The sequence below is a fragment of the Acanthopagrus latus genome, chromosome 7 (genome assembly GCF_904848185.1).
Source record: "Acanthopagrus latus isolate v.2019 chromosome 7, fAcaLat1.1, whole genome shotgun sequence".
NCBI classification, from domain to species: Eukaryota; Metazoa; Chordata; class Actinopteri; order Spariformes; family Sparidae; genus Acanthopagrus; species Acanthopagrus latus.
This window is the reverse complement of record NC_051045.1, coordinates 30,935,044-30,946,401: the sequence shown is the minus strand read 5'-3', so window position 1 is coordinate 30,946,401 and position 11,358 is coordinate 30,935,044. Positions and strand designations below refer to the sequence as shown.

The window sequence follows — 11,358 nt, the reverse complement described above, 5'->3', positions numbered from 1 at the left end:
ATTTTGTCCAACCCATTTCTATTAATGAGGCTAGCATAAATATTAGAAACATTATTTAGTCTAACTTAATCCCATTTATCAGCTTCACAAACTACATGCTCCAAAATGACCATACAGTTGAATCAACTGCTTCTTAATATAGTTCAACAGAAACTCAACATTATAAACTTCATGAAGGGAAGATTTAACGTAGGAATGTTGGATCATCTTAAGGTGAGCTTGGTGTATGTACTGGTTAAAAGTTTGCGACTGTCATATCCTGTTACAAACACAGTAGGAGCACAGTCCATGCTCAGTGACAGAATGTACAATCCTCTGATATGAGCTGTGGATGAGATTTGACTGGGAAACAGTAAGGAATGGAGGGAGGAAACCTCGGTGCTGTGGTCCTCCCACCTGATGCCTGACTATAAGACTGCAGGTCTCCTGAAGTCAGTCCACACAGACAGGATGCACTGCTCATGCTGCCGCTCTGCCAGGCCACAGACACTGAGGGTAAGACGTTTTCCCTGCTCTGTTGACTGGACGGAGAATGAGAATTTGCTGATACAAACTCATAGACGCTTGTAGACGTCCATAGAGTTGAAATTACTTCTTGGTCATAACTGAACCAGTTGGTTTTAGCTGAAAAAGTTCTGCTCTTTTCAATGTTGTCACTAGTAACACTTGTTCCTTTTTTCGATTGTCTCTAGTAAATGCCTAGAATTCTAGAGACAAACTGAATTATTACTGTTAATTCATGGGAAGGATTCATTTTAATTGTAATACTTTGTATATTTAGTATGAGTAGTAGTATTAAATACAGTGCACAGCAGGTCAGCTGAAGGTCATCATTTTTGGGTTAGGGTTAGGGTTTCACTGTCCCTCTCAGTGGAAAGAGTCATGGGGCTTTGCTCACCTGTTATATTTAACATCAGCCAAAAAACCCTTGCTTTTAGAAATACATGACCTTCGTCTGACAGGTGAAAAAAAGCAAGCGTACATGATTTATTCATTTCATTTTTTGGAATAATACACACTCAACAGTAGAGGGATGACAGGAAAAGAGGGAAAGAGGTTGAGAGAGAGATGTGTAGCGACATGCTACAAACCTAACCAAGGCAGCGGAAAGGTTGGCACCTTTAACCCCCCCAGACCTCAGCATAATTGTGTTTTGATTACAAGTTTGGACACAAATGATGAAGATATAATCAGTGTTGTAGGTTGTGCTCATGTTTGTACTGACAGTTTCTCACCGCCTGGTCTTCAGGTGATGTGTGCCCGGATGTGTGTGTTCTACTCTGCAATGTGTCTGGCAGGCTGGCCGCTGTCCTCAGAGGCAGCCAGACTGCGCTGTGGTTCTGATCTCCTCAGCGACCTCATATTTGTGTGTGGGGATCGAGGAATCTATTTAGGTGAGCCTATATTCATCTTTTACACCATTTTTACATAAATATCTAATGTCACCAATGAAGCTGCCTTAGAGAAGTTGAAAACGGTGGCATTATAAGATAAGATAAGATATGACTTTATTGATCCCTCACCGGGGAAAGGCACCTTTTTTGGCAGAAATAGAAAGGTCAGGAAATCACAAACATCATCGGCATTCATCCTTTGCAAGTAAATTTATATGACATGATCACACATATCTACACAGAGGTTTGTTAAAGGATGGCTAAATGTTTGCCCAGAAATTAGGATTGAATTATTTTCTACGATCTCTGATCTATTATCGAATAGGGTGAAGTTTCATATTCCACAAAACATTTCTGGAGCTTCACAGTAAAACAGTGATGAAGCATCTATCCATCTGTCTATCTGTCTATCTATCTATCTATCTATCTATCTATCTATCTATCTATCTATCTATCTATCTATCTATCTATCTATCTATCTATCTATCTATCTATCTATCTATTTAACATATTTTGACACCTCCATCACCTTCAGTTGTTTGGGAGAATCAAGTAACACAGCTTTACTGTCCAGCTCCAGAAATGTTTAGTGGACTCCAAAACTTCACTTTCCATCACAGTGGGGGTGAGTAGATAATAACAGAATTTTCATTTTTGGATGAGCTGTTCCATGAAGTCTGTTTCTCTTGAACTGTTTTATGGGACAAACTTCATTTTATTCGGGCCTCCACCCACTGCAATAGGAAAAGCAGGACAAACAGGTCTTCTGATCCTGCGTGGGTTATCTCTGGTTGCTTCTGCAGGTTAGGTTAACTGGTGACTTTAAATTGCCTGTCAATGTGAATATGACCGTGATTGATGTTTGTCTCTCTGTCTCAGTCCTGTGAGACCTGTCAGACCTGTCCAGAGTGTACAATGCCTCTTGCCCAATGTCAGCTGGCATCGACTCCAGCAGAGACCTAATGGATGGAATTGATGTTGTCATAGCAGAAATGCACATTGATTCCATTTTGTTCTGATGTACATTTAAAAACAGATAAAGTGATAAGACCAAAATGCAATCAAGGTCATACTACCCTGTGTGTTAACACCGACACTGGCAGAGGTGCATAACAAATATGGTCATAGTCATCAATGTCCACATGAAACAACGCAGCCACTCTGAAGTTAGTACTCTAGTACACCACATTTTAGTCTTGCCACAACATGAAATACACTTCAGCAAAATATAAGTTGATTGTCCCATAAAACAATAGTTCATAGAAACAAAGTTGACCGGTACAGCATCTGTTGGATTGGCAGTGCGCTCTCTACTGTAACGCACATCGTAGCATTTCATTTGAAAGGTTTATTATTATTAAAATATACTGTAATCTCTCCAACTGCATACAAGAATTACCCACAGGCCCTTTCACTTGATTACCTTTCCCCTGCTCTAACCAAGGCCAACCTCTATGCCTGCTATCAAAGTGGTGACAATCCAACAAAATGACAGCGTACTCACCAGGACACCATGCCTCAGTGTGTGATAGCTTTATTGTTTAAACATTTGTTATCTGAGACCAGCACAGCCTTTACACTGAAAAATAAGAAAGGTGCAGAAACAGCACAGGGATCATTTAGAAGCAGAGACATGCAGAGGATGTAAGAAAGGCAGGGGCTCAAATTTCCAAAAGATGTTTTTTTTTTTTCCAAATAACTAAATAAATAATATACCCAGAATAACTACTTTTGTGACACTGTTAAAGCGATATTAAACCCCAATATATATATTTTTTAAAAAAGGTGGAGGTGACCATTAAACCACTCGGACTGAATGCCTGCTACCGATTACAGCTGTCGGTAACAGGAAACACGTATCAGGTTCGTTTTTTATCTACAGTGTAGAGTTTTCACCGTTAGTCCAGTTGCTCCATCGTTACCTGTGGATAGCCACCAGGGAAAACAAAGCCACCTCCAGTTTTGGTTAAGTTCTTGCAAATGCACTTCCTTCACCCAGTGGCAGGCTGAATAGCAGCGTGAAAACAAGGCTTATATGGAACAAATCAATAAGGGGATTGTGTTGTTTTGCTACAGCAATTACATAGTGGGCTAATAAAAATTTGATCAGTTTTGCTGGTGTTGGATGGAAATTTATTTTGAAGCAATGACAGCACTAGATCAAAAGTCAGTATATGACCTAAGTTATTACAATTTATAGCAAGGTGAAGATTTCTCAAACTAAACCAAGATGGTGGCACTAAAAGGAAGAGTCAGGTGGTCACCAAATTTTTAGGATCTTTAGGTCTGTCAGTTCAGATATTTCAGTCTGGGCCAAAGTAAGGAGATAAATCAGTTGATCTCCATTGCAATCCATAGAGCTCCATTTAGCATGACTGAAACAGCAGTTCTAAGCTACTGTATGAAAAACCTATGGTAGAGGTTAAATCTTATGTAAAGGTTTTTATCATCTTGTAAAAACCAAACAGTCTGATTGCCTGACACATTTATTTTCCAGGGGAAGATATGTTGTCAACTACTTGCACGTGTCAACTACTAGCACTTGTGATTTTAATGCCCCGAGCGTTTCCCCTCTTGCACCACCCACTTTGCACTATGGAATGTAATGACAATAGGTGAGATAGATTTTGTCAGATATGTATGTATCCGGTGCTACCATTTACATTTACAGCATTTAGCAGACACTTTTGTCCAAAGTGACTTACAGTAATTCATACAAACATTCATACACTGATGCCGGTGGCTACCAGCACATCAGGAGCAGTTTTTGGGATCCATTATCTTGCCCAAGGACACTTCGACATGCAGATCAGGGAAATGAACAGTATCAAGGCTCAAAAGAAAGACAAGAAGCTCATGTTTGTCATTATTTTCTTTGCAGGTAAAGGCACATGGTCTGGATATGGTGCACGGCCCAGAGGGAAGGGGATAGTGGACCAGTGCTGTCAGCCAGCTGGCTGTGAACTTCAGCATCTGGAGATGTACTGTGCTAAACCAAAAAGCCTGCAGCACACCACAGCTTACCCAGCCACAACCACAGCATCTCATACCACTACACAGCTAGACACGGTACGACCTCTACTGCTTGAGTATAAAAGTTCATTCTTCTCATTTGGAATTGGACAGGATATTCTCAAGGTTATCTTAATTTTTCCAAGGCAGCAGTGACTGGACTTGTCTGGATCTAAGTACAGAACTATGCAATTGTCAGTGGATTGGCTTGGAAAAAGAGGTACAGGTCTTCACAGTTGCAAGATTTTGGATCTGATTTGAAAAAAAACCTTGGAAATCCTTGTTAAACCAAAAATGACTCAAATAATTTTAAAGCAAAGAGAGACCCAATCTGAAAGGAGCCTGAGGACAGTAAGGAAAGGACAATACCCAAACTGTTTCAGTATTACAGAGGCTGTTACTATGAACAACTAGACCTTATTTTGTTGAATTTTGTACATAACTCATCCCAAATGGGTCATTCCACGCCAACTCACCCCACATTCAGAATCCCAGTATAATTCCCATTATACTAAAAAAATATAGACTTGAATTCATTCCATCAGAGAAATTGGCCTGTATAGAATTTAAAATATGAGGTGGAAACAATTAAAATGGTAGAATAGCAAAGCTAAAAACCACCATGATAATGTTGGTATGCATGATAAATCCTGCCTGATCAGTGCGAACTCCACACTGGACTGAGGTTATTTGCTTCAGCCATGCTACAGTTCCATCAGTCAACTCTTTATCCTTATCTTTGTCTTACAGGCACAGCAGTTCCAAGCAGTGTTTCAGAAGAAACTCTTGGAGCACCTGGGGACTCCCAACAGTCCAAAGAGAGAAGCTTACAGAAAAAAAACACAGCCTTCACTTCGTCGGAAAAGCAAAGTTTCATCATCACGCAGGAAGAATAACACAAAGAACACAACCAGCAGGCCTCCTTCTGCCTTTCAGAGTCCCCTTCAAAGATTGATTCAATTTGAATCATGACCTTTGACCTTGTGAAAAGCTGAAATTGAGACTGGAGCCAGCAGATTTTAAAGACTAATGCCAACTGGTTTGACCCTGAAGACATTCTCTGCCAAGTACACAGTGGTCAAAAGTGGCCAAGCTACGCAGCACACAAACTGGCAGCAATATTGGAGGTTCTCAGCTGAGGAAGAAAGTAGACAAGAGAAGTTTTGACACCTTCTTGTACTGGCCCTTGGATCTCAATGGAATGTCAATGAACCTTTCTTTCATGGAATTTTCAGGAACAGAGTGTCATTGTGTGACTGATGTGTAATTATAACTGTTCTTCCTTATCTATGATTTCCACACAGACTCTTTTCTAATGACACCTTGTAATATTTCTAGGTTTAAATGTGTCTGTAATAGCCATCTCTGGACTAGAAAGGTTGACAGGTCAAATCTAATAGCTGTCTACTTGACTTGGATTCAATCTATTAATCCACTGATCTAGTCTTGGTCTTGGAAAATGTTTTTTGTTACAGGCTACTACATGTTTAACAAAACACAATACTATATTGTTTACTATCTGTGTTGGAAAAAATAGAGTGAGGCACAATACATTTGATTTTTAGTAACTTGCCTTAATTACAATCTTGTTTGTATACATGTTATTTGTACTTCTTGAACTGAACCAAGTAATGCCAGTTTCACTCCAGCTCTCCATTAGCCCTGTAACACGGCAGCAACTTGTGATATGTAAATATGTAAATGACATATTGTATGAAACATACCTTTAAGTCTGTGCAGTGTGGAATACAGTGCTCTATTTTTTATTATGTGTGTTTGGGACAGACATTAGCAGGGCAGAATGCACTGACCAAATCTTGTGTATTTATTGAATGATTTTCAAGTTCTATCTATTATGGTTATACAGACTTTTATTTTTATTTGAGACTATAAGTGTTAATTATTTCAATTTCTGAGTATTATTTGTTTTCTGTAAAACACTTTTAATGCATTCATTATTTATTTGACTGTGACAACATATTCCTATTATTAATAAACATATGAATAAAAGATTGTTGTTGTTAAGACTAAGCCACGCAGGATAAAGGACAAGAAAGAGATTCACATTTGAACATGCCATTCTTCCTCTGCTGATCTGCACTAACAACACTGCTCACAGAGTTGTTATGTATTCAAGAGTTAATAACAATATAACATTTAACACAAACTAACCTTTTATTTTGACGTTCAGCTTTAGCAGCTCATATCATCAAGGGACTCATTTTGCTTTGACATGACTTAAGTTATCTTTTTCAAGAGTTCTGAAGGCCATCTTCACCGTCTGTATAGAGCAGCCTGATAAAATGACTGCTAAATAAACATTATCCAGTGATTAGCAAATTTGGTGTGTTGATGTTGAATGTCCCAAACAATTTACATGTGGGCTATAAACTAATGCATTTTATGCCATAGAACCAATTGTTAACCATGGACCTTATTTCAAGCATCCAAAGGAAAACTCTTTCAAAAATCAGTGACTTCCAGGCAAGGGAACTGGAAGTGCAAAAACGCTAACTTATTTCTGGGTTTTAGGATTCATTTGTTCAGCTATGTTTATGGATGATGCTGGTATTCCCTGTCTCTGATGTGCAGATGGATATCTACCTCGTGTCCATGTCTTCACCACAAAGCTGAAGTCAGGACTTGGTTTGCCTAGATTAGCATAAAGACTGGAACCAGAGGGAAAGAGCTAGCTGCCCAAAGTTAAACACTACACATTCCAGCACTTCTAAAGCTCACTGATTAGCATGTTGTAACTTTTTGTAACAAAGGTCCTACTTGGGAAGCTCTCAACTGTTTTACATTTTTATGGTAAAGGAAACTTTGAGGCAAACTGCCTGTGCCAACCTTCTGTCTTTGGGCCAAGTTAACATGTCCCCAGCGAGGCTCTCCAATAACTGTAGAGTGACCAAACTCATATTATCTGACAACTATCTGCACTCTAGAGGCTCATCCATGGTATAAAACTTGAGAAAGTGTTCATTTGATGATGAGTCATCAACATTAAAATATATATATTTCCAGGAAACTATTAACTCATGAATACCATTACAAATACCTAAAATTAGTGTAGTGGTATAATATGTAGCTAGATACAGACTGTGATAAAACCACATAAACCTCAAATTTGATATTGATATTGGCCTTCTCAATGAGTTTATCCACTCTCTTACTACCTGCTGCCAAGACGCTGCTGCTGCAGCAGACTACTCCATAGAAAATGGCTGAAGCCACCACAGTCGAAGAACGCTGTCAGGAGTGCCATGAGCTTCCTCAGCAGATACAGTCTGCTCTAACCTTACTTATATGTAGCTGCAGTGTGATCAGACCATGTGATTCATGTGAACTCCCAGGTACTTGTAACATGTCACCATTTCAGTGTCCGTACCCTGGATGTTCACCTGTGTGCAGGGTTGTCTGTGCCTGCTGAAATCCACCACCAGCTCTTTGGTCTTCCTGGCGTTGAACTGGAGGTGGTTCTGTTCATACCGGTCCCTGTCCCTGATGAGGCCGACGATAGCAGAGTCGTCAGAGAACTTTTGTAGATGGCACTGGGGTGATTTGTGGGAGAAGTCTGCAGTGTACAGGGTGAACAGGAAAAGGGCCAGGACTGTTCATGTGGTTGTACACTTGATATCCCTCACCATTAGGCCTGCTGAAGTGTGTTGCGTGAGCCAAAAATCTGAATTCTGATCAGTAAAGTGATTTCTGCTGGTAAGCTAGTGATCAACCATTCAGTGTTGGAGTTTGTCCTGAGCCTCAGTTAGGCCATCTGCCATTCCTTCTGCTGCAGGCTGACAGCCTCTTCATTTTGAAGACACTCACATGATAACTTTAATTTCAACTTGAAAATAAACTGTTTGTGTTTTTGCTCCAACATCCAGTTTCTATTTCTTCTTTTACTCTTGGTTTTAATGAACTGTGTTACTCCCCTTTGGCCTTTGGGGGACATAACAAGGAGAGATGCTGCTTCATTACTAATTTTGCTGCTCACTCTGGGAATAAACACGTGTTGAATATTTTGAGAGGATACCTGAGGTCAGAAGCAGTTTATGTTTTTGTCTGATGTGAGCAGTTTACTCATATTCCCAGCTGGAATGTAACAGCTCTGCCAACCAGCTTGGTTGGTGTAGAGAAGATTTAGGACAGGATATTGGTTGGATTGTAGGAGACACAGCTTCTACTGCAGGGTAGGTAGTTTCACAGTGGATTTTCTCATGCTGCAACATTGTGAGGCAGCCTTAAAATAGTAGTATAATATGTTGGGAAATGTGCCCCTCTGAAAACTAAATGTTCAGATGGATATCGACCTTATGTTGTTGAGTTCAGTACAGAGCTGAAGTCCGGACATGGTTAGCCTAGCTTAGCACAAAGACTGGATTAAAAACACAGCAGTTAAAAACACATACCCCAGCTCTTCTAATTTTCAGCTTGTCTCTCCACTGACTGAGTGATGACAAGGTATCAGTTTGGTGTTTTGGTTGGGAGCTGAGTTTCAGTGAGTGTGCATGGGTCTCGGGATGTATGGTGTTTGGCCTATCCCCCTTTTGCCTTGATGGCAGTGTGTACTGGGCCAGGCTTGGGCTTCATGGGTTTGTGCAGGGCCTGATAGCTTATTTTGTCCTGTCTTGATTTGGCGGTGGTCCATGGGACTTCCCGTGCTGTCACCTGGTGCTTGGCTTTCTCTGTTTTCAGGTGCCCCTGCTGGGTTGGGGTGCAGGGGCTTGTGGCTGTAGATGGATTTTGTTGTGTTCAGAGCTCTGTAGTCTTCTTTGGTCTACGGCAGAAATGCTCACAGTTCCTTTCTGGCAAGTCCAAGTCAAGTCTTTGGGCTCATGTAAGTCAAGTCTGGAGTCATCTATTGCTGTCATGAGTGTTCTATAATTTGCTGCTCTGGTCTGCTTAGAACACTGCCTAAATATTTCTAAGGAATTCAAATGTGTTGTGTTATCACTGCTTTATCTATTATCATAAAAGTATCAGCATTGATCAGTTTATTGGTATATGATCACTATTATTGCATTTCCATATGAAAAAACGCACAAATTGTCATGACAAATTAGATTAAAAAAAATCTTTGGCAGCACGATGACCCACGATGATGAAGAGAGTGACTTTTCTCTCATGCATACTGTACATGTCCTTTCTATGCCCATTTCCACCAGTTAAAAAAAAAAAGTTACAATTACAAAAAATAATTACAATTAAGCCTTGATTAACACACACACACACACACACACACACACACACACACATATGTATGTATATGTATATATATGTGTGTGTGTGTGTGTGTGTGTGTGTGTGTGTGTGTGTGTGTGTGTGCATGCAACGGCATTGCATTGCCATACAACAAAGTAGTTTTAGCAATTTGCCACTTTAACATTTTAACATTCAACCAGATTATTTAAACTGTGAACATTTTACTGGCTCCAGTGCATCCCAGCAGCACAACGCCTGTGACATCATCTGTGGCCGCCACTGCATTTGACTACTGAGCAAAATAAAGTTAGCTGCAGTAAAAGAAAAACTGCTTGAGGCTTTTGGACGAAGACATTTTCTGAACTGTGAAGAAGGAGGGAGATATGGGAGAAATGAAGGTGAGCTCATTAGACTTGAAACTACATTTTCTCACTCGAGTCTCAAGTCCCCAACTCATGTTCTTGTGGGGCTTAAGAGTGTCTTTGGTCTTGGTCCTGCTGCCGCTGGACTCGATGTCTCCTCAGAGCTTTGTTCTGCCTTGGGCACGGGGGGTACTGGGGGTTCCTGGCTGTCTTGGGTTTTTTCTCTGCAGCCATCTGGCCTCCACCCTGTTTGGACATTTGCATTGGCACTTGGGTACCCAGAGGACGAGCGTTTGTGGCATCACAGGAATCTTGTTGGGGCACTCCAGGTGATGCTGCGGTGATTTTGCATGGACTCGTTGGATCTGTGCTGGCTCGGGTGGGTGATGTTATTGATACAGGCGGGTTGTTGCACCTGAGAACAAGTCGTCTGCGAGGGAGCAGTGGTGTTGTGCTTTGGATGGGTGCTGGGTGGGGGTGTTCTAGATGGTAGCCTCAGTCTCTGTGCTGTAATTATTTTTAGTGTTAATGACTGTGTATTGTTCCTTTATTCTATCAATGTCTGTTTTATCTATACTCAAAATAACACCTCGTCAAAGCTCCTGTCTTTAATTGCTCATTATGTTTGTATGTATGTGTGTGGGGGGTGGGGGTATTGTTTTTACTGCTCTCATTGTGTGAAGCACTTTGTGTTACTTTGTTGTATAAAAATTGTTATACACAAAGTTTGTTTGTTTGATTGATTGATTGATTGATTGATTGATTGATTGATTGATTGATTGATTGATTGATTGATTGATCTAACTCTCAGTAAGATATCAAGAAAGTCAATCCCCAGTACTAGGATTAGTAACTGTAATGTAGAAACTGACGTGTTACAAAATATTACTAACACGTTTGTCTGTGGAATTGTGCAGCTGAAACTCAGGAATGTGTCATCCATTTATCAGAAGGTGTTGTAAAGCGCTTTGAGCAGTCAGTCAACTGGATAAAGTGCTAGAGAAATGCAAGTCCATTTACCATCTATTATGTCTAATTCTAGGACAACTGAGCAAATCAAGATACAGAATATGATAATGATATGTCAAATAGATATGAATAACAGTATCACTTTCACCAACAGTTCCATCTCCTTACTTCACTTAATCTTCCTGCTGAATCTGCACCTACACCAGTTCAAACTGGACTGGCTCTTTGAAAAGTCTTTTTTCTCAGACAGGAGGGTGTTTCTGGCCTTTTGACTCCACAACATAGTAACAGCTGTTCACAGTTGGCTTGATAAGGCAGGAGGGGAGAGCTTTCTGGTTGTGGCTGCTCGCGTCAAAGCCAGATAGTATCATGCACTCCCATCTCTTCCCATGCAGAGCTAATCTAGTAAAGCCCACACT

At 40.4% G+C, this 11,358-nt stretch overlaps 1 protein-coding gene across 1 annotated transcript; it reads left to right on the top strand.

Annotated features, from left to right (window-relative positions):
* Nucleotides 1-351: 351 nt before the first annotated feature.
* On the top strand, nt 352-6,466 carry LOC119022093 (insulin-like growth factor I). Its single transcript, XM_037102625.1, has 4 exons — nt 352-495; nt 1,250-1,394; nt 4,276-4,463; nt 5,157-6,466. The coding sequence occupies exons 1-4, from the start codon at nt 400-402 to the stop codon at nt 5,376-5,378; spliced, it is 651 nt and encodes a 216-aa protein (XP_036958520.1). The 5' UTR covers nt 352-399; the 3' UTR covers nt 5,379-6,466.
* Nucleotides 6,467-11,358: the final 4,892 nt, after the last annotated feature.

Excerpts from the sequence above, each read along its gene's own strand:
- LOC119022093 (XM_037102625.1), top strand. The coding sequence starts at position 400 with ATGCCTGACTATAAGACTGCAGGTCTCCTGAAGTCAGTCCACACAGAC. Across the intron at positions 496-1,249 it reads CCAGGCCACAGACACTGAGG|GTGATGTGTGCCCGGATGTG; the intron begins GTAAGACGTTTT and ends CCTGGTCTTCAG. Across the intron at positions 1,395-4,275 it reads GGATCGAGGAATCTATTTAG|GTAAAGGCACATGGTCTGGA; the intron begins GTGAGCCTATAT and ends TTTTCTTTGCAG.